We start from the raw sequence: 23613 nt of genomic DNA on the forward strand, positions 1-23613 counted from the left end.
GTGTTTTTTTTTTTTTTTTTTTTTTTGCTAGTCCTTGGCCTTGGACTCAGGGCCTGAGCACCATCCCTGGCTTCTTTTTGCTTAAGGCTAGCACTCTGCCACTTGAGCCACAGCGCCACTTCTGGCCATTTTCTATATATGTGGTGCTGGGGAATTGAACCCAGGGCTTTCATGTATACAAGGCAAATAGGCCACATTCCCAGCCCCCCTAGGGCAGGTTTTGAATCATGATTTTAGATCTCAGTCTCCCAAGTAGCTAGAATTTCAGGTGAACTACTTGTACCTGTCTGACATTTTCTTTTTCTTTTTCTTTTTTGGCAGTTCTGGGGCTTGGACTCAGGGCCTGAGCACTGTCCCTGGCTTCTCTTTGCTCAAGGCTAGCACTCTGCCACTTGAGCCACAGCGCCCCTTCTGGCCATTTTCTGTATATGTGGTGCTGGGGAATTGAACCCAGGGCCTCATGTATACGAGGCAAGCACTCTTGCCACTAGGCCATATCCCCATCCATGAGTTTTTCTGCTCAAGGTTAGTGCTCTACCCTTTGATCCACACCTTCACTTGTGGTTTTTCTGGTGATTGAGATGAGTCTCATGGATTTTCCTGCCTGGGTTGGCTTTGAACTGTAATCCTCAGATCTCAGCCTCCTGAGCAGCTAGGATTATAGGCATGAACCATCAGCATCTAGCTTTTTTTGGCCAGTGTTGGGGCTTGGACTCAGGGCCTGAACACTGGCCATGGCCCTGTCTTCTTTTTTTTTTTTTCCCTCAAGGCTAGCACTCTACCTCTTGAGCCACAGCGCCAATTCCCACATTTTCTGTATACGTGGTACTGAGGAATCAACCCAGGGCTTCATGCATGCAAGGCAAGCACTCTACAGCTAAGCTACTAAGCAAGCACTCTTGCCACTAGGCCATATCCCCAGCCCTACAGCTAAGCTACATTACCAGCCCTGTTGTTGTTTTTTTTTAATACCTCCCCATTCCATGTTTTTGTTATTGCTGTTTTGTTTTCTTTCCATGTGTTCAACTTCTAGGTCAAAGAAATATTTTCTTTAGGATGATTATTTTATTTTTACTCTTTAAATCAGAACAGATTATTTCTATTTTGTATGTGTGTGTGCGCGCGTGTGTGTGCATGCACGCCCCTAACCTCTAGTTTGAACTCGGCCTGAGTGCTGTCCAGCCCCTGCTCACTTCCACCTTTTTTGGTTGTTAATTGGAGATGAGAGTCTCAAGGTCTTTCCTGCCCTGGCTTCTATCCTTAGATTTAGCCTCCTGAGTAGCTAACATTATAGGCAGGAGCTACTGGTATTGGCTGTTTCTTTAGACTGAAGTAAAGCTATGTTTTGTAAAACAAGTGTAAATTGAGAACTCAGGTTGAATAAAAGGATATATTGTGATAATTAAGGCTAGGTAATCATAATTACAATTCATATCTGGCTTGGTGTTTCTGTCTTGAATTTTTTTAGGCATTGCCTTTTCAGCAGACTAATAGTAAAATCATACTGTTTCAAAAGATCTTTGATTCTTATTGATGCCCTATGTTTTGTCTGTCTAAAGTGTCAACCGAAGAAAAAGCCTACACCACTCAAGTATGAGGTTGGAGATTTGATTTGGGCAAAATTCAAGAGACGCCCATGGTGGCCCTGCAGGATTTGTTCTGATCCTTTGATTAACACCCACTCAAAAATGAAAGGTAATAATGCACAGTTTATTCTGTATGATAAAATACAGTGTAAAATTATAACCTTTCCTTTTAGTACATTACAGTTTTTCTTAGCAATGATACATCTTGTCCTTTGAGCATTTTGTGAGTTAATTGTTATAAAGAGCATATTTTTATCTGTCTTTATTTTCACTGTGCCCAATACCAGGGCTTGAACTCAGGGCCTTGAACTCTCTTATGCCTATGGCTGGTGCTTTGCCTTTGAGCCACACCTTGTCTTGCATTTTTTTCTAATTAGAGATATAGTCTCCAGAATTTTTTTTTTTTTTGGCCAGTCCTGGGCCTTGGACTCCGGGCCTGAGCACTGTCCCTGGCTTCTTCCCGCTCAAGGCTAGCACTCTGCCACTTGAGCCACAGCGCCGCTTCTGGCCGTTTTCTGTATATGTGGTGCTGGGGAATCGAACCTAGGGCCTCGTGTATCCGAGGCAGGCACTCTTGCCACTAGGCTATATCCCCAGCCTCTCCAGAATTTTTTTGTCACAGGTTTTTTTGTGTGTGTGTGTCCTGGGGCTTGAACTCAGAGCTTGGGCACTGTCCCTGAGCCTCTCTGTGCTCAAGGCTAGTGCTCTATCACTTGAGCCACAGCAACATTATCAGCCTTTTCTGTTTATGTGGAGGAATCGAACTTAGGGCTTCATGCATGCTAGGCAAGCACTCTACCACTAAGCCCCATTCCCAGTCAGTTACACTGTTTTTGAACTTGGGTCCAGAGACCTCTGTCTCCTGAGTGGCTAGGATTCCAGGCTTGAGTGACTTTGAGTTAAAGCTCTACTTCCAGATCATCTTTTTGGGTGTGTGTTAGTTCTGGGCATTAAACTCAGGGCCTGTGTGCTGACCCTGAGCTTTTTCCCTCAAAATTAGTGCTCTACCACTTGAGCTTCCCCCCCCCCCCCCCCGCCTTTTTTGGTGGTTAGAGAGATGAGTGTCACAGACTTTCCTACCCATGCTGGCTTTGAACCTCAGTCCTCAAATCTCAGCTTCCTAGTAGTATTACATGTAGCTAGTATTACATGTAGGCCATGAGCCACTGTTACCAGGCCCCTGATCATGAACTTTCCTGTCCAGCCTGGCTTTGAACTGCAATCCTCAGATCTTAGCCTTCTAAGCTAAGGTTATAGGCACGAGTCACTGGGACCTGGCTAGGGTTTCTCATTCACTAATAATTGTGTGCTAATAGGGCCCATGTATTTATTTGTCATATCCTGTATACATTGTATAGACTAGTGCTGTGCTAGGTGGTAGGATGCAGAAATGGGCAAAGCATCAGTGCTATTTGTCTTCAAGAAAATTAAGAGATAAGTAGAAGAGACACGTCACTAGCTAATGGATATTTAATTACTTGAGAAGTTTCCAGTGAACAGTTTTGGCCTGTAATTACAGATAGATTGGGGATACCTAATCTAAAATTTTAATTTAAAAGTATTCAAGGGATGTTTTATTAGTTTGTATTGTTATTGTTACTACTTTTGGTGGTATTTGGCATTGAATCTGGGGATGCATTATGACCAGGGATGATGATACAGGCCTGTAATCCTATCAGTAAGGAGGCAGAGGCTGGAGGATCACATTTAAGGCCTGCCTGAGCTAACATAGTGAGACTTTACCTCAAAAAAATCAAGGGAAGGGTGAAGGAAGGGAGAAAGGATATTTAGAATTAACTTGTTTTTTTTTTGCCAGTCCGGGCCTTGGACTCAGGGCCTGAGCACTATCCCTGGCTTCTTTTTGCTCAAGGCTAGCACTCTGCCACTTGAGCCACAGCACCGTTTGCTGTATATGTGGTGCTGGGGAATTGAACCCAGGGCTTCATGTATACAAGGCAAGCACTCTTGCCACTAGGCCATATCCCCAGTCCTAGAATTAACTTGTAAAAAGAGAAAATGGCCCTAAGGGAAACTCTGTAATCCTGTGAGATCTGCAGCCCATAGAGTAATAGAGGGTGACATAGTACAAAGGGAGGAATAGATACAGGCCAAGTCATGCAGTGAAAGGCACTGGTGGCTCACGCATGTAATCCTAGCTCTTCAGGAGGCTAAGATCTGAGGATTGCAGTTCTGAGACAGCCCAGGCAAGAAACCCTATGAGAAGGGAAAGGAAAATGAGGGAGGGTGTAATAAATATGACAAGAAATGTACTCACTACCTTATTATGTAGCTGTACCCCCTCTGTACATCACCTTGTCAATAAAATTTAATAATAATAAAAAAACCCTATGATACTCTTACCTACAGTTAACTGTCAAAAAGGCCGAAAGTAGAGCTGTGGTTCAAGTGGTAGAGTGCTTGCCTTGAACATAAAAGCTCAGGGACAGTTCTCAGGCCCTGACTTCAAGCCCCAGGACAGACAGACAGACAGACATGCAGACACACACACACACACACACACACACACACACACACACACTTTATTGTGAACCTGAGCATGGTGGCTTGCGCCTATCATGTTAGAACTTTGAGTGGCTAACACTGGACTGTAACCAAGTTTTTAACTCTAGGAGTCAGACTGACATATTCCATCCAGCAACTCATAAATACCAAGTGAGGGACCAGGGGAGATTTATTACAGCCATTTATTACAGTACATCGTAGGGGACACAGACTTGGGTTAAATAGGTAGAATTGAGGGTTAGAAGGTATGCAGTCCCAAGCACCAAACAGACTGACAGTCTTCTACCCTTCTTTTAAGCATTATTTTTTATCAGATATAGTGAATATAATTTAAAAAAAATTAAGTCTTCTGCCTCTGATTTTCTTACAGTAATACCCCTATGCTCAATTTGGTGTTGCTTAACTAGAGATGCAGTTACTCTTTTTAGTAGAAAAACAGTAACTCAGTTACTCTATAGTCTTCTGCTGAGTCTTTTGCTGGGGAGGTAGATGCAATGATATGGTGGTTTGGAGTTGAGGGAAACTGTATAGCTAAGCTGTTGGAGTTTCAAACATTCTGTATTCCAAAAGTACAAAGTGTTGCCAATGTCTGAACATTTTGTTTATGCTGTAGCGTAGCCATGGCTGTGTTTTGTTTTTGCCCACTTTGTTTAAGGTTTTCAAGGTCAATCTACATTCTATACATGTGGTTTATCCATGCATCCATACATCACTTCTATTTTTTTTTCCTTTTTTGAATGGAGGTTATCATTATTCCCCAGGCCAGTGTTAACTCATCATTCTTTTATTTCAACCTTCTGAGTATTCTCGATTATAGGCATGTGCCACCACACCTGGTTTCATTTCTTTCTTCCATGTAGAGATGTTACATTATGTGATTATCTTACTTTGATTAATACATGTGAGCTATTTCCACTCTTTATGGATAATTTTGCTGTGAACATCTGTTTATTTTATTTATTTTTATTTTATTATTATTTTTTTTTTGGCCAGTCCTGGGCCTTGGACTCAGGGCCTGAGCACTGTCCCTGGCTTCTTCCTGCTCAAGGCTAGCACTCCGCCACTTGAGCCACAGCGCCGCTTCTGGCCGTTTTCTGTATATGTGGTGCTGGGGAATCGAACCTAGGGCCTCGTGTATCCGAGGCAGGCACTCTTGCCACTAGGCTATATCCCCAGCCCTGAACATCTGTTTATTGGTTTTGTATCAGTCTATATTTTGTATCTGTACTTTGGAACTGCTGGCTGTAACAGTACCTACAGTAATTCTCAGTTACTGTACTGCACTTCCAAGAGTTTTGCAAACCTGTTTTACATCCCTATTAGTGTTTGAGGGTTCTGATTTTCCACATACTCACCAACACTGTTCCATTTTCTTTTTTATTTAGTTAAATGTACATAGTATTAACTTGCTATTTTACTATACAGGTTGACGATATTAAGTATATTCTGATTTTTGTTCTGTGATTAACACTAACCATCTCCAGAACTTTTTCATCCTCATAAACGGCCTTGGTGACCATTATTCTCCTTTGATTATGGATTTTACTATTTATTCTAGTACCTCATGTAAGTGCAGTCACTTAGTATGTACAGTCACGTAGTATGTATCACTGTGTCTGGATTTATTAATTTTATTATATATCTGTAATGTATATAAATAAAGTTCAAAGTAAATGCTTTCAATGTTCAAAACCACTGCTACCTGGCACAATTGCATTTGTTTTAAGACCTTGACTTTGCCAGATGCTCTTCTCTCACACCTGTAATCCTAGCTATTCAGGAACCTGAGATGTAAAGATCAAGGTTCTAAGCCAGCAAATCCAAGAGATTTTTATCGCTCCACTTTACTAGCAAAAAGCCAGAAGTGAAGATGTAGCTGAAGTGGTAGAAAAGCATCGATTCTCAGATCAGCTAAGATTATAAGGTGTGAGCCTCCATTTTTCAGCTGTTTAATCCCTCTTATTTCTAGACTGTTTCTGTTGAAGAATTTTGTTCAATTAGGAGAGAATTTAGGAAATTTTATTTGTTTAAATGTAGCAGCTTATATTTAAAATGAGCCCCTCCCCACAATGAGCCTTTTTTTTTTTTTTTTGCCAGTCCTGGGGTTTGAACTCAGGGCCTGGGCACGGTCTCTGGAGTCATAGCACTACTTTTGGGCTTTTCAGTTTATATGGTACTGAGAAATTGAACCCAGGGCTTCGTGCATGCAAGGATGCAAGGCAAGCACTCTACCACTAAGCCACATTCTCAGCCACTAAAATATAGCAAATTTTAAGCAATATTATGGAAAAATAGTCCTGCTATTAAATTTTTCTTTATATATTAGCTATTCTTCCAATTGTGATATTGACAGAAGTTTTAGAAATAATGAACTTTTTTTTTTTTTTTTTGGCGTGTCCAGGGGCTTTAAACTCAGGCCCTGACCTTCTTTTGCTTAAGGCTAGCACTTTTATCACTTGAGCCACAGCGTGCTACTTTCAGCTTTTTCCTTTTTTTTTTTTTTTTTTTTTTTACCAGTCCTGGGGCTTGGACTCAATACCTGAGCACTGTCCCCGGCTTCTTTTTGCTCAAGGATAACACTTTACCACTTGAGCCACAGCGCCACTTCTGGCTTTTTTCTATATATGTGGTGCTGGGGAATCAAACCCAGGGCTTTATGTATACAAGGCAAGCGGTCTTGCCATTAGGCTGTATTCCCAGCCCACTTTCAGCTTTTTCTGAGTAATTTATTGGAGATAGTCTCATGGACTTTCTAGCTCATGTTGGCTTAGAACCATGATCCTCAGATCTCAGCCTCCTGGGTAGCTAGGTTACAAGTGTGACCCACTAGTGACCAGCAGTCCACTTTATTATTATTATTATTATTATTTGACCAGTCCTGGGACTTAACTCAGGGCCTGGGCACTGTCCCTGAGGTTCTTTTTTACTCAAGGCTAGCACTATACCACTTGAGCCACAGTGCCGCATTGGGCCTTTTCTGTTTATGTGGTAATGAGGAATGAAACACAGGGGAAGCACTCAACCACTAAGCCACATTGCCAGCCCCAAATCAACTCTTATACTTGTCCCTTACTTCAACTTTTTGTTTTGTTTTGTTTTGCCAGTCCTGGGGCTTGAACTCAGGTCCTGAGCACTGTCCCTGGCTTCTTTTTGCTCAAGGCTAGCACTCTACCACTTGAGCCACAGCGCCACTTCTGGCTTTTTCTATATATGTGGTGCTGAGGACTTGAACCCAGGGCTTCATGTATATGAGGCGAGCATTTTACCATTAGGCCATATTCCCAGCCCCACTTACTTCAACTTTTAAATCTCTACCTAGACTTTGTTTTGTGTTACAAATGATGTGGTCTTTTCTTTTTCTTGTCATTATGGAGCTTGAACTCAGGGCCTGGATGCTGTCCTTGTGCTTTGGTCAAGGCTAGCCCTTTACCACTCTTTGAGCCACAGTGCCACTTCTGGCTTTCTGATGGTTAATTTCTGGTTGTTTTCTGGAGATAGGAGTCTCACGGACTTTCCTGACCAGGCTGGCTTTGAACCGAGATCCTCAGATCTCAGCCTCCTGAGTGGCTAGGATTATAGGCATGAGCTACCTGTGCCCAGTGGCTTTTCTATTTTTTGAAAGGAATGTTTGGAACCCTTTTTTCTGTTTTGAAATAGTATGTAGTTTGTAATAAGGGAATTAAATGAGTTATTCACTCAGAGACTTGGTCTTATGTGTCCCAGGCTTTTTTTTTTAAATTTCCATATAGTAGCTATATAAAGAACTTGTGACATGGCCACACATAGGCATTGTATTACAATCAACTTCATCATCTCCTACACCTATCACTCTCCCTTGCTCATTTCCTAATAGAATTTCAACGAGCTTCACTGTTCTATTTTTATACATGTCCACAAACTCCATAAACCATTGATTCTTTCAAAAGCAAAGAAGCATTTTCTATGCCATATTTCCAGCCCCAAAGAAGCATTTTCTTTACACATAATTGAATATGTAAATTTTTCCTTTAGGGCCTTAGATTGCTTACTTTCTTGGGTACTTCACCATATTAAATCCAACCACATGCTTTTTTTTTTTTTTTTTTTTTGGTAATAGAGGTAAAACTGTTATCTAGATGGTAAACATCATCTTTTTGAGTTAATGATTCTGAGTTTTATCCTTATCTAGTTGCCAATCGGAGACCCTATCGTGAGTACTACGTGGAGGCTTTTGGAGACCCTTCTGAAAGAGCCTGGGTGGCTGGAAAAGCAATCGTCATGTTTGAAGGCAGGCATCAATTTGAAGAACTACCTGTCCTTAGGAAAAGGGGGAAGCAGAAAGAAAAAGGATATAGGCATAAGGTAAAAAAACCCAAGCAGTCTTTTGAGAACTATTTAGGGATGAGCAGAATGAAGAATAGCAGTGCTTATATTTAAAGTATAAGCTCTTTTCTTTGGTATTAGTGTATCTGAGGAAATGGCGAGGAAGCATATTTTTTTTTGTTTAAACGTAGAGCATAATGGCTCTTTTTGTTGTCTGTTTTGTCACTTTGGCCACAACTCTATTCCTTTTTTCTTTTTCTGGTTAAATGGAATAAGGAGTTACTCAGATTTGTCTGTCTGGGCTAGCTTCAAATTTCCGTCCTCAGAGTTCAGCCTCCTCTGTAGCTAGGACTTTGGGTCTGAGCCACCAGTGCTTGGCAGAAAGTAACTTTTTTTTGTTTTGTTTTTAATAAGTGACCTGGTGCTATCTTTCGAAACACTTCCAACTCGTGTGTGTGTGTTTAATTTTATTTTTTTTCCTCTTTACTACTGGGGTTCCAACTTAGGACCTCACACTTACTAGCCAGTTGCTATACCACTTGATGCATAGCTTGAGTCATTAGTTGGAGATAGTCTGAAAGACTTTTCTGCCTGTGTTGACTTTGAACCTCAATTCTCAGATCTTAGTCTCCTGAATAGGATTACAGGTGTGAGCCACTGTTGCTCAACTCAGTATTTTTTGTTTTGTTGGTTGTGGGACTTGAACTCTTGTCCCTAATGCTAGCACTCTACCACTTTGAGCCACAGTGCCACTTCTGGTTTTCTGGTAGTTAATTGGACTTTCCTGCCTGGGCTGGCTTTGAACCACAATCCTCAGATCTCAGCCTCCTGAGTAGCTAGGATTATTACAGGGATGAGCCACCAGCAGCAGCTCATTCAGTCTTTTGAGAAGTGATTTCTGCCTACCTCTGCCTTATTTTAGAGATGACAGTATGATATGGCATAACCAATATATTTTTTTCTTTTTTCTTTTGCCAGTCCTGGGCCTTGAACTCAAGGCCTGGGTACTGTCCCTCAACTTCTTTTGCTCAAGGATAGCACTCTGGCCTTTTCTGTATATGTGATACTGAGGAATCAAACCCAGGGCTTCAAGCATGTGAAGCAACCATTCTACCGCTAAGCCACACTTCCAGCCTAACCAGTCTTTTTTTTTTTTTTTTTTTTTGCCACTCCTGGGGCTTGAACTCAGGGCCTGGGCACTGTCCCTGAGTTTCTTTTGCTCAAGGCTAGCACTCTATCACTTAAACCACAACACCACTTCCAGGTTTTTCTGTGTATATGGTGCTGAGGAATGGAACTCAGGGCTTCATGCATGCTGGGCGAGCACTAAGTCACATTCCCAGCCTCCTAACCAATCTTTTTGTTATCTCCCATGTTAGAAGAGAGGGACCATTAAAATGAAATTTCTGCTTCTTACCCTCTGAAGTGATTATTGTTTTTTTTTTTTTTTTTTTTTTTGGCCAGTCCTGGGCCTTGGACTCAGGGCCTGAGCACTGTCCCTGGCTTCTTCCTGCTCAAGGCTAGCACGCTGCCACCTGAGCCACAGCGCCCCTTCTGGCCGTTTTCCATATATGTGGTGCTGAGGAATTGAACCGAGAGCTTCATTTGTAGGAGGCAAGCGCTCTTGCCACTAGGCCATATTCCCAGCCCGTGATTATTGTTTTTAACAAGAATGACACTGCCTTTCTTGTTTTGCTCACTTTATAGTTGTTCTTTTTTTTTTTTTTTCTGCCAATCCTGGGGCTTGCACTCAGGGCTTGAGCACTGTCCCTGGCTTCTTTTTGCTTAAGGCTAGCACTCTACCACTTGAGCCACAGCGCCACTTCTGGCTTTTTCTATATATGTGGTGCTGAGGAATCGACCCCAGGGCTTCATGTATACGAGGCCAGCACTTTACCACTAGGCCATATTCCCAGTCCTTTTTTGTTCATTTTTACCTTTTGATATACAGTACTTGCTAACCTCAAACTCTGTGATCCTTCTGATTCAATGTCATAAATTCTGGGATCCCTCGTTACCATAAGGCTTTATTTGTGTCAGTCCTGGATCTTGAACTCAGAGCCTGGGTGCTGTCTCTGAGATTTTTGATCAAGTCTACCTCTGTACCACTTTGAGCCGCAGTGCCACTTCAGGAAACAGATCTGTGGACCGAGGTTTGGAGCCAGCTCTGGTAAGAAAGTACGTGAGACTTAACTCTAATTAATCATAGCAAAAGCCAGAAATGGTGCTGTATCTTAAGTGGTAGAGTGCTAGCTCAGGGACAGCACCAGGCTGGGTTCAAGCCCCAGGACTGGCAAAAAAAATAAAAAGCATACACATCTCAAGCAAATAAAGTCTACTAATAAATGGTATTAAATGTAATTGTAATGTGAAATTGTTCCTGTTCTTTTTTGGTTTTGTGGTCTTGGGCATTCAACTCAGAGCCTTGTGAGTACAGAGACTGTGCTTTACTACCACATAATTCTTATTTCTTAAAATTGAAACTCCAAGCTGGGTCTTCATAGCTCATGCTTATAATTCTGGCTATCCAGGAGAGTGAGATCTGAGGATCATGGTTCGAAGCCAGTCCAGGCAAGAAAAACAGTAAGACTTTTATCTTCAGTTAACCACCAAAACGCCAGAAGTGGAGCTATGGTTCAACTGATAAGAGTGCTAGCCATGAATGAAAAAGATGATAGTGCCTAGACTCTGGTGCCCTAGTACTGACACCAGAAAAAGAAAAAAACTGGAAGTGGTTTTAGCACAAGTGGTAGAGCAATAGTCTTGATTGAAAAAGCTAACCTAGAACTCAAAGCCCTGAGTTCGAGCCCTAGTACTGGCACCAAAATAAATAATAAGTATGCTTAATGAGTAATAGGCTCTCAGTTCAGGCTTTTTAGTACTAGCACAAAAACAAAAGGACTCCATGGTATCCCCTACCGCCCCTCTCCCCCTTGATGATCCTTTTATCCAACCTTCTAAGAGAAAGTTACACCCACTATCTGGTAACCTTGTTGATTCAGTTCACAAGTACTCAAATACCTGTGAATAGTAATTGTTTTTAGAATCTTGACTGTTGTTAAGAGGCAAGGATGGAAAGATTTGGAAAATTAGGTGTGTTTCACATTTGTAATGTTTCCATGGTTTAAATAATTTAAAAAGATGTTGTATTATTCCTAGAATTTAAAATATGAAATGAGTAGTTTTATAGTCCACTGGTTTGTCCTTATAAAGGCAAGGAAGCGGAGAGTTTATGATACTGATGTTTCCAGTAATGACTGGTTATCTTGGTAGTGGTGGTGCTGGCAATCAGCTATTACCTTGTTGGTTCCATGAAAGGGCCTTGGGTGAGGGCAGACAGGGTTTGAGAAAGCTTCTGCTTTGAAAGATGCTATTCATTATCTTCCATTTCTACGATAAATTATCTTTTTTTCCTTTAAATTTAAGGTTCCTCAGAAAATTTTGAGCCAATGGGAAGCCAGTGTTGGCCTTGCTGAACAGTATGATGTTCCCAGAGGATCAAAGACCCGAAAATGTGTCAACACTTCAATCAAGCTGGACAGTGAGGAGGATATGCCATTTGAAGATTGTACAAATGATCCTGAATCAGAACATGAGCTGTTGCTTAATGGCTGCTTGAAATCTCTGGATTTTGATTCTGAACATTCTGCAGATGAGAAGGAAAAGCCCTGTGCTAAGTCTCGAGCCAGAAAAAATTCTGATAATCCAAAAAGGACTAGTGTGAAAAAGGGTCCCATGCAATTTGAATCAAACAATGAGGAACGGAGGGGGAAAATTCCAGATAGCTTTGGCCTAAACTTCATCTCTGGGGATATATCTGATAAGCAGGCTTCTAATGAACTTTCCAGGATGGCAAATAGTCTCACAGGGTCCAGCACTGCCCCAGGAAGTTTCCTCTTTTCCTCATGTGGAAAAAACACTTCAAAGAAAGAATATGAGACTTCAAATTGTGATTCCTTAGTGGACTTGTCTGAGGGTACCTTGCTCTCTAAACGTGTTGGGGAGAAAAAGAAACTCCAGCCAGGCTTGGTGTGCAGTTCAAAAGTGCAGCTGTGCTATATCGGGGCTGGTAATGAGGAAAAGCAAAGTGATTCCATTAGTATCTGTACCACTTCTGATGAGGGAAGCAGTGATCTGGATGCCACAGATCAGAGCTCAGAGTCTGATGACAGTGTCGTTGAAATTACAGATTCTTTTGATAGAACAGAGAACATGTTATCCATGCAGAAAAACGAAAAGTTAAAGCATTCTAGGTATCCTTCCAAAAATTCTAGTGTTAAAGAAAAGCAAAAATCTGTCATTACTAATTCACATACAAACCACTTGGTGGATTGTACTAAGACAGCAGAGCCAGAAACTGAGATGTCTCAGGTTAATCTCTCTGATCTTAATATGTCTACTCTTGTCCACAAACCCCAGATAGACTTTAGAAATGATGGTCTCTCTCCAAAATTCAACACACCAGCAAGTATTCCCAGTGAGAACTCACTAATAAAGGATAGAGGTACAAGTCAACTTCTATTACATTCAAAAAGCAAACAGCCCAAGTTCCGAAATATAAAGTACAAACACAAAAGCCCGGTTGTGGTAGAACCTCAAGTTACAAATGAGGACCACAATTTGAAATACTGCTCTAGTGAATCCAAAGGTTCTCCTTTGGCCAGCATTCCTAAAAGTGGGAAAGTAGATGGGATAAAACTACTGAACAACATGCATGAGAAAACCAGAGATTCCAATGACATAGAAACTGCAGTGGTGAAACATGTTCTGTCAGAATTGAAGGAACTCTCTTACAGATCTTTAAACGAGGACATCAGTGATTCTGTAACATCGAAGCCATCGAAACCATTACTTTTTTCTTCTGCTTCTAGCCAGAATCATATGCCTATTGAATCTGACTACAAATTTAGTACATTGTTAATGATGTTAAAAGATATGCATGATAGTAAGACCAAGGAGCAACGGTTGATGACTGCTCAAAGCATGGCTCCTTACAGAAGTCCTGGTGGAGGGGACTCTTCTACCACTAGTGCTGTAGTGGCATCTAAGGTTTTGATTTCTGGAAGCTCCACTCAAATTCAAGAAAAAAATGGAGATGGCTCTCAAGACTCTGGCCGGCCTAGTCCTGGTGGAGGTGACTCTTTGTCTGAGGAGTTATCTGCCTCCCTACCTAGCTTAGCATCTGACAAAGGAGATCTGCCTGCTCCTGGGAAAAGCCGTTCGAACTGTGTAACTAGGCGCCACTGTGGTGGAATGAAACCATCATCCAAATTGCGGGAAGCATTTTCAGCCCAGATAGTAAGGAACTCATCAAAACAGAAAGTCTTAAAGACTGAGCGGAAAAGAAAAGTGCACCGAAAAGTACACCGGCTTCCCGCGGTGAGACTTCCCACTGTGACTGGGGAAGTTACTCTTGAGGGAGACAAAGAGAGTGAAAGTACAGTGAATGGCCCATCCAGGGGTGGGGCCGAAGACCTTGCTAAAGAACCTCTTCAATTAATGGGCCATTTAACAAGTGAAGAAGCCCATTTGTCTGATGCACATTTTGATAACAAGGTTCAACAGCCTGACCCCGACAAAATTCCTGAAAAAGGACACTCTTTTGAGGATAAGAAAGGCCCAGAGCTGGACTCTGAAATGAATAACGAGAATGTGGAAACCATTGGTGTACATCTAGTGGTACCTAAAAAGCGGTGGCAGCCTTTAAACCAAAGGCGCACTAAACCTGGAAAGCGTACTAACAGACTACGGGAGAAAGAGAACTCTGAGGGTGTCTTTGGGGTCTTGCTTCCTGCTGACCCTGCAGTACCGAAAGAGCTAGATGAGTGCCCAGAGCGCAGAACTCCTCCTGCTACGAACATAATTGAGGACCCCCTGACAGATCCTAATGAGGCGAGTCACTCAGATTCAGTTGGGCCACCAGTGAATCTTAGTGATAAATCCAGGACCAGCATGGAGGATGTGGAAAAGGAGCCAGGGATTCCAAGTTTGACTCCACAGGCTGAGCTCCCTGAACCAGGTAAGGGCTTCTGACTCTGTCCTTAAGGGATTGGAGAAGCCATTCATTGTTCTTTGACTGTGATGTTTTCATGGAAACTTGAAACTGGGAGGGAAGGGTTTTCACTTGAATGATAAAAGGATTTGTGTGGCTGGCTGTGAAATTTGAAGATCGGGTTTGGATTTCAGTATATTTTCTGACATTTTTACCAGAGGTCTTTTCTTGTCCTCCTTTTAGTTAAGTCCTAACAACATTTTTGCTCCTGTTCCCAATTCCTACATTAAAAAAAATGTACTGACATTTTTGGGACCCAATCTGTAAGGTAAGTGAGAGGCTCTGGGCCTAAAATTTAGGACCAGTTGGTAAGTTTCTGGGTAGTAGGTAAGCTTTAATGATAAAATGTAAGTTCCACCCCGGGAGGACTCCACGCAGATGCCCCCCCACCTGGTTAAGTCTCCACCCAGTTACCTGGGTAATCGACATACCTGGAGGCAGTTACTTTCCTCTTCCGGGAAGTCACATCTTAATTCACTTGGCCACACCTCCCAACCCCTGCTGTAGATAAGGCAGGGCTGGGCAGGGTTCACCCCTTCTCTCTGGCCAGGTATCACCTGGGCCACAGGCCAGCAGTTCGGGAATGAAGTTCTCTTTCTTGCCTGAATACCACGTTGAATTCTCCATCATCAGTTGTCTACTTGAAAATCTCTTACAATATCTAACTTTATAGAGCTTGTCAACTCCAGTGGACTCAGAGAAGTAGGAGGGTTATCACAGAAAGGATGTCCCACAAAAATCTTAGTTTCATTTAGTAGATCCAAAGCAGTCTCCCACCAGGAATCAGCTGTATCTCCAATCAGGAATCAGTGATGGAGTCCCATCTGCTTTTTCCACCGTAGAGGTGGTCAGGGTGAAGTGTAGATTCCTCCAGATGATTGTCAGACTGTCCTTGATCTTAACCCAAATGGAATGGGCAGGGGCCGTGGCTCCAATAGAATGTCACACCTTTTGCTGGGTTGCCTGCAACTTTCTGCACAGACTGGTTAAAGAAGCTTAACTTATTTCATTGAAATCTAATATTTTCCTAATAAACCTTACACCAAATACCTATCCAACCTAATTTAGAGATGGGCTTTTGTAAAACAAATGTCCTGCTCCTTTTCACTTGGTTGGTAACTTGTTACACAGAAGTTTCCGAGTTTGATGCAACCTGTTTTGTTTATTTTTGTTTTGTTATCTGTGTTAGGAGGTCATAGTTGGGGAAGCAAATGAAAAAAAAAAAGACTTCATCTTTGTCTTGGAGTCTTCTCCCCTTTTTTGTTTAATTTTGAAATATGTTTTAAGATAAAGATCCTTTATTTTTAAATTTTACATGTATATGTGCAGTTTTCATAGCACTGCTTGTTGAAAAAAACTGTTCTTTCCCTATTGTATAGTTGGGGGCATCCTTGTGCGGAACATCTGGCCATATTTATACATATATATGTGTGTGTGTATGTTCTATTCTATTGGTCTGCTTGTATTTATGCCGATACCATACTATTTTGCTCGTTGTATCTTTTTTTTTTTTTGGCCAGTCCTGGGCCTTGGACTCAGGGCCTGAGCACTGTCCCTGGCTTCTTCCCGCTCAAGGCTAGCACTCTGCCACTTGAGCCACAGCGCCGCTTCTGGCCGTTTTCTGTATATGTGGTGCTGGGGAATCGAACCTAGGGCCTCGTGTATCCGAGGCAGGCACTCTTGCCACTAGGCTATATCCCCAGCCCTGCTCATTGTATCTTTGTGATGTGTTTTGAAATTAGGATATGTAAGGACTCCAGCTCTTCAAATATATATTTTGCCAGTCCTGGGGCTTGGAACTCAGGGCCCGAGTACTGTCCCTGGCTTCTTTTTGCTCAAGGCTAGCACTCTACCTCTTAAGCCAAAAAGCTACTTCTGGCCTTTTCTGTTCATGTGGTACTGAGGAATCGAACCCAGGGCTTCATATATGCTAGGCAAGCACTCTACGGATAAGCCACATTCCCAGTCCCCCCCAATTTTTGTATATAAAATTGGATTGTCGAGGCTGGGAATATGGACTACTGGTAAAGTCCTTGCCTCATATACGTGAAGCCCTGGGTTCAATTTCTCAGCACCACATATATAGAAAAAGCCAGAAGTGGCGCTGTGGCTCAAGTGATGAGTGCTAACCTTGAGCAAAAAGAAGCCAGGGACAGTGCTCGGGCTCTGAGTTCAAGCCCCAGGACTGGCAAAAAACAAAATAAAACAAAAGTTATATTGTCTAGCTGGGGGCTGGTGGTTCAAGCCTGTAATCCTAGCTACTCAGGATGCTGAGATTTAAGGATCACCATTCAAAGCCAGGCTGGGTTGGAAAGTCTGAGACTCTTATCTCCAATAACCTTCTCAAAAACCAAAGTGGTGCTGTGGCTCAAGTGGTAGAGTGCTAGCCTTAAGCTGAAGAGCTCAGGGACAGAGCCCAGGCCCAGGGTTCCAGAGTTCAAGCCATGACAAAAAAAAAAAAAAAAAAAAGGATTTTAGGACTTGTTTTCTTGCTTGTTCGTTTTGAGCCTGTGTATGTGTGTATGTATGTAGCTCTTAGTACCCTTGAATGGCCTTGTGTCACCTTAACCTGATAAGAACTATTTGGTTTTTGGTTTTTTTTTTTTGGCTTTTTTTTGCCAGTCCTGGGGCTTGAACTCAGGGCCTGAGTACTGTCCCTGGCTTCTTTTTGCTCAAGGCTAGCACTCTGCCACTTGAGCCACAGTTCTACTTCTGACTTTTTCTATATATGTGGTGCTGAGGAATCGAACCCAAGGCTTCATGTATACGAGATGAACACTTTACCACTAGGCCATATTCCCAGTCCAAGAACTGTTTTTTATGCCAATACTAGAACTTGAACTCAGGACCTAGGCACTGTCTCTTCATTGTTGTTGTTTTTTTGCCAGTCCTGGGCCTTCAACTTAGGGCTTGAGCACTGTCCCTGGCTTCTTTTTGCTCAAGACTAGCACTCTGCCACTTGAGCCACAGTGCCACTTCTGGTTGCTTTCTGTATATGTGGTGCTGGGGAATTGAACCCAGGGCATCATGTATACGAGTCAAGCACTCTTGCCACTAGACCATATCCCCAGCCACTGTCCCTTCGTTTTGACTTCTGGCTTTTTAGGGTGGCTAATTGGATGTAAAGAGTCTCATGGATTTGTGTGTCTGGGATGGGGTTGGCCTTCTATGGCAATCCCCAGATCTCATCCTCTTGGTTAGCTTGAACTACCGTTGTATTCTTGGTTTTATTGTAGGTACTGGGATTTGAACCCAGGGTCTTGGAAGTCTCCCTTAGCTTTTTTTTTGGGGGGGCGGGGGTGGTGGTGGTTGTTGTTCCCTTATCTGTTTTGCTCAAGGCTGGTACTCTAATCCTTGAGCCTCATTTGTGTTCCTGCCCCTTTTATCGGAGTTCCTAGCCTACTAGGTGGGTGGCCCTGTCAACATTCGAGATGGTCTTACTCCCTTAATTTTCTGGAAATCCCTCACAAACCCAGAAGTGTGCTTTAACTAATCTAAATGCGTCTCAATCTAATCAAGTTGACCTTCAAGATTAACGATTATACCACTACTTTGTTAAATATAATTTTGTAACTATTGAGATCATTTCAGTTAATGTGATATAGTTCATTGATTTTTTTCTCCCCTCTTTTTGTTAGTTGGGAATTGATTTTTACATTTTTAATCTATTTGCATTCTTGGTGATAATAAAGATTTTGCTTATATTTTGTTGAGGATTTGTTTTTCACCTATAAAAGATGTTTGTAGTTTTCTCTGTTGGTGTTTGCAAATGTGTGAGAGAGATATCATTTTCTAGTTTAAGTATGAGGGTATAATGGCCTCATAGAATGAGTTTTAATATAGTCAGTTTATTGATGGATTGATTGATTGTGGTCCTTGGGGTTAACCCTATGGCGTGTGTTCCACCCTAAGTTACACCTCAGTCCCTGGTAGATTTATTTTAGTATTCCAGACTGGCCCAGAACTTGTGATCCTCTTTTTTTTTTTTTTTTGCCAGTCTTGGGCCTGAACTCTGCACCTGAGTGCTGTCTCTGAGCTCCTATTGCGCAAGGCTAGTAGTGCTCTACCATTTGAGCCACTGCACCACTTGAGGTTTTTGGTGGTTAATTGGAGATAAGAATCTCAGACTTTGGGGCTGGGGATATAGCCTAGTGGCAAGAGTGCTTGCCTCTATACATGAGGCCCTGGGTTCAATTCCCCAGCACCACATATACAGAAAATGGCCAGAAGGGGCGCTGTGGCTCAAATGGCAGAGTGCTAGCCTTGAGCAAAGAGAAGCCAGGGACAGTGCTCAGGTCCTGAGTCCAAGGCCCAGGACTGGCCAAAAAAAAAAGAATCTCAGACTTTGCCTCCCTGGGCTGGCTTGGAATCACAGTACCCAGATCTCAGACTCCTGAATAGCTAGGATTAGGTTTCATTGTTCTATTATCATACTTGCAAATAATTCGTTTTGAATGTATCCAACCTTTTTCATCTTGTATGTGTGTGTGTGTGCGCGCATGCGTGTGCACATGGATGCATGCATATGTGGGCCTGTCCTGGGGCTTGAACTCACATCCTGGATACTGTTTATTTGTTTTTGTTTTTTCCTTATGACTACTAGAGTTCTGGCACTTGACCCATACCTCCAGTTCTGGCTCTTTTGGTGGTTAATTGGAGATGAGAGTCTCGTGGACTTTCCTGCCTCTGCTGACTTCAAACCATGATTCTCAGATCTCAGTGTCCTGAGTAGCTAGGATTACAGGCATAATTCTAGGTCACATTTTACTTTTTGTTTCCTTTTTTGTGGTCTATTAATTTAAATAGGTTATCTGAAAAGCAGTAGTAGTAAGACAGTCATCACTTATCCTTGGGTATTAAAAAGCAAAAGTAGTAGGACATCCAGCTTCTATCTTTGGTTAGAATCTTTTTTTCTTTATTGTTTGCAGTGAATCAAGAAATTATGCCTTGTTTTCCTGTTCTTCCAAACATCTTTACTCTTTTTTTTCTCCTTTGTAGGCTAAAGCTACTATCCAGCTAGGCTAACTAATTCCATGTGGTCTTAAACTACATTGCTTTGGCTTTGGCCCTAGAAATGTTTTTGAAGCTTCTAGTAACAATTTTTTTTTTTTTTTGTTAGTCCTGGGGCTTGGACTCAGTGCCTGAGCACTGTGCCTGGCTACTTTTTGCCCAAGGCACTCTACCTCTACTACTTGAGCCACAGCACCACTTCCAGCCTTTTATGTTTGTGGTGCTAAGGAATTGAACCCAGGGCTTTTGTGCATGCTAGGCAAGCACTCTACTGCTAAGCCACATTCCCAGCCCTTGTCATCCATCTTTGTACACACTTTTTACTTGACCTTTCCTTCTCTCACTACCTTAGCCTTAGCTGCTAAATAGTATCACTTGGCTCCTGTAAGATAATCCTTTTCCCTCCTTCCCTTTATTTGTGATACTAGGGTTTGACTTCAATTAAGTCGAGCACTATCTATTACTTGAACCACAAGCCCAGCTGTGTGTGTGTGTGTATGCGCGCGCGCTCAAGCTGCTCCTGGGGCTTGAACTCAGGCTCTGACCCAGAGTCTGTGCTCAAGGGTAGCACTCTACCACTTGAGCCACAGCACCACCTCTGGCTTTTTTAAAAGTAGTTTATTGGAGATAAAACTCATGGAGTTTCCTTCCTGGGTTGGCTTTAAACCATGATCCTGACATCTCAGGCTCCTGAGTAGCTAGGATTACAGGTGTGAGACAGTGTACAGCAGCTGTTTTTGATTTATTTTTAATTTTTAAATTTAATCTGTCATGGGGCTTGAATTCAGGACTTGGAAGTGCAGTCTCTGAGCTATTGTGCTTAGGGCTTGTACTGCCACTTTGAACTACATACAGTTCCACTTCCAGTGTTTTGGTGGTTAATTGGAGATAAAAGTCTCATCGACTTTCCTGCCTGGGCTGGCTTCTAACCTTTTATCTTTAGATCAGATCTCAGCCTCCTCAGCTAGAATTATAGGCATGAGCTGAGTGTATCATAAAAGCAGATTCTGTCATTTTCTTAGGAGTATTTCACCAAGTCCCTTCATTGTAATGTTCAAATATTTACATATAATTTTAGTTTTAGGTACTTCATTATTTATAACTCAGGATATGAAATGTTACTATGTTCATATAACTAAAATGATAGAAAAAGTTATTCAATAAAAACATACTTTTTTTTAGTGTGCCATGAGTTGTTAAACTTGTCTTCAATGGATAATTGTTTTCTAATCTTTGATAATTTATCATTTAGTGTAATTAATAACCTAAAACAATTCAGTTTGTATAAGAATCAGAAAGGTAAAAAATGGTTCCTTTATTGTGTTACTGAGTCTGTATTTTATACTTGTTCTATATTAAATTCATGTTAACTACACAACATTGCAAAGCCCTACATTTCATCTCTGTGTGTGTGTGTGTGTGTGTGTGTCTTTTTCTCTTTTTTTCCCCTGAAGTTTTTTTTTTTTTTGGCCAGTCCTGGGCCTTGGACTCAGGGCCTGAGCACTGTCCCTGGCTTCTTCCCGCTCAAGGCTAGCACTCTGCCACTTGAGCCACAGCGCCGCTTCTGGCCATTTTCTGTATATGTGGTGCTGGGGAATCGAACCTAGGGCCTCATGTATCCAAGGCAGGTACTCTTGCCACTAGGCTATATCCCCAGCCCCTCCCCTGAAGTTTTTAACTAACTCAGGGCTTTGTCACTGACGCTGAGCTCTTTTGCTCTAGGCTAGAGCTCTACCAATGGGAGCTAATAGTTTCAAGGGCTTTTCTGCCCAGCTGGCTTTGAACCGCACACCTCAGATCTCAGATTCCTAAGTAGCTAAGATGACAGGTGTAAGCTACCAGCACCTAGTGAAGTCTAACAACACATTTATGAGATAGTTTCTTTATCACATCCCCAAACAGCTGAGTGAGCTAGCAAACCTAGCAAGCTGAAGGATCTGAGTTGAACTTGAATACTGAGAATGAAAACGACCAAGTAGGGCTGGGAATATGGCCTAGTGGCAAGAGTGCTTGACTCGTATACATGAAGCCCTGGGTTCGATTCCCCAGTACCACATATATAGAAAATGGCCAGAAGTGGCGCTGTGGCTCAAGTGGCAGAGTGCTAGCCTTGAGCAAAGAGAAGCCAGGGACAGTGCTCAGGCCCTGAGTCCAAAGCCTAGGACTGGCAAAAAAACAAAAAAGAAAACGACCAAGTATTTTGGATTTTGACAGGTTTTGGTTGATGTCATGGTCTTGCCACTTGGATGATTGACTCATTTTTATCCTTTGAGTCTCAATTATATTATTCATAAAATAAAGGGATCATTACTTACCTAGCAGTTTGAAATGAGATTAGAGATATTGTTAAATGGCATGCGTTACCTAGAAAGAACATACATAACCCCCAGTAGTATTTCCTATATTTCCCTCTCTATCAAAAATGTTACTAGTGCTTGAAAATTTGCATGGGATACCTAATATTTATTAAAGCAATAATTTACTTGGTATAGAACATAAAAGATTTGCTATTAACTGCTATGGGTATTAATGCATATTTTATTGAAAGACAAGCCTTGCCTTTTTTAAAAAGATAGATAGGTTTTTTAGATAATTTAGGAAAAATAATTACTTTTGTTTATAGTTTTAATTTCTTTGAAGTAATTCTTCAGAACAATTCTCCTCTCTGATTCATTTATAGGTTTATTATCTAACATAGAAAATACAGTGGTATTCAGGTTTTAATTAGTTCCATAATTGGGAACAACCATAGGTTTATAATTTTTTATTAGCTTACATTATTTATACAAAGGAAAGTTTCTTTTTACTTCCCCACCTGTTTTCAATGTAGGCATATATTTTTGATAACTGTTTCAGTCTTTAATATATAAGTAGAGGAAAAAATGCTACTATGAAATTAAAGCTGTTAAGGCTAGTAAAAAGAAATGGACTTCCATGTCTTGCTGTAATGAATACTTTTGTTATTTTTTTTGGGGGGGGGAGTGGAGGCAGGGTTTGATTGTGGGGCTTGAACTCAGCCTGAGCACTGTCCCTGAGATTTTTTTTTTTTACTCAAAGCTAGTGCTCTACCGTTGTGAGCCATTGCTCAACTTCCGGTTTTCTGGTGGTTAATTGGAGGTAAAGAGTCTCACCTGGACTTTCCTGCCCAGGACTTTGTTGCCTGAGCTGCCTGTGAACTGTAGTCCTCAGATCTCAGCCTCCTGAGTAAGGTAGAATTATAGGCGGGAGCCATCATTGCTTGGGCTTTTGTATATTACTTCCATAAATAGTATCTACGGAGTGAAACCTCTTAACTTGTAGTTTGCTTGTGCTTATATGTCTTTTTGTAGTCTTAACTGTGTGCCCAGGTGGTCTATGAAATACTGAGTTTACTCTTGCTTTTATTGAGAGGATATGAGTAATACCACTTTGAACTGAGACAAGAACTGTTTCTATGAGGTTAACAGAACACTTGCAGAATGTCTCTTTGTCTTCTGAGCAGACTATGGCTTGAATGATGTAGGTGTTCACTTATGCTCCCAGTAAAAATCACCTACAGTTAAATGACTGTAGTAGTGTGATTATAGCATATTAGTTTGTGAACACTCAAAGTGGGGTGAGGGTGTACCTCAGTAGTAGACTGCTTACCTAGCATCCCTGAGGCCCTGGGTTTGATCTCTAGTTCTACAAACTTAAAAAACTCTTTTTGTGTGTGTTTTCCCCTCTCTTCTGCCCTCTCCCCTCCCCTTGTTTCTCATTCACACACACAAAGTGGAATAATGTTATTATATTGAGATATTGTAATAGATATTTCCACTGTCATTCCAAGAAAAATGTCACACAGTTGACATTCTGTTATCTTTGGGTTCTGTAGTCATGGATGATACCCACTACAAATCAATAATATTTGGAAAGTAGAAATGGCATCTGTACTAGAGACATATACAGATGTTTCTTTTCCTTTTCCTTTCCTTTTTTTGTTGCTTGTGAGGCTTGAACTCAGGGCCTGGACACTGTCCCTCAGCTTTTTTGCTTAAGGTTCCTGCTCTACCACTTTGAGCCTTAGCACCACTCCCATGTTTCTAGTGGTTAGAGCTAAGAGTCTCAGGGGCTTTCCAAATGCCTGGTCTGGCTTTGAACCGTGGTCCTCCTGAGTAGCTA

The 23613-nt window shown here is 41.7% G+C and overlaps 1 protein-coding gene across 4 annotated transcripts in view; it reads left to right on the forward strand.

The window, feature by feature from the left end:
- Positions 1 to 23613, forward strand: part of Nsd1 (nuclear receptor binding SET domain protein 1) — a 96822-nt gene that overhangs the window by 19950 nt on the left and 53259 nt on the right. For 2 of the 4 annotated variants that reach the window (XM_048334101.1, XM_048334102.1), the window contains exons 4-6: positions 1560 to 1695; positions 8278 to 8450; positions 11838 to 14430. In XM_048334101.1, the coding sequence (XP_048190058.1) occupies positions 1560 to 1695; positions 8278 to 8450; positions 11838 to 14430 (2902 nt within the window). Of the gene's footprint in view, positions 1 to 1556; positions 1696 to 5881; positions 6034 to 8277; positions 8451 to 11837; positions 14431 to 23613 lie in introns of those variants that run through there. The other 2 variants (XM_048334103.1, XM_048334104.1) reach the window with 2 other exon arrangements.

Source organism: Perognathus longimembris, chromosome 25, assembly GCF_023159225.1.
Source record: "Perognathus longimembris pacificus isolate PPM17 chromosome 25, ASM2315922v1, whole genome shotgun sequence".
Classification (NCBI taxonomy): Eukaryota; Metazoa; Chordata; class Mammalia; order Rodentia; family Heteromyidae; genus Perognathus; species Perognathus longimembris.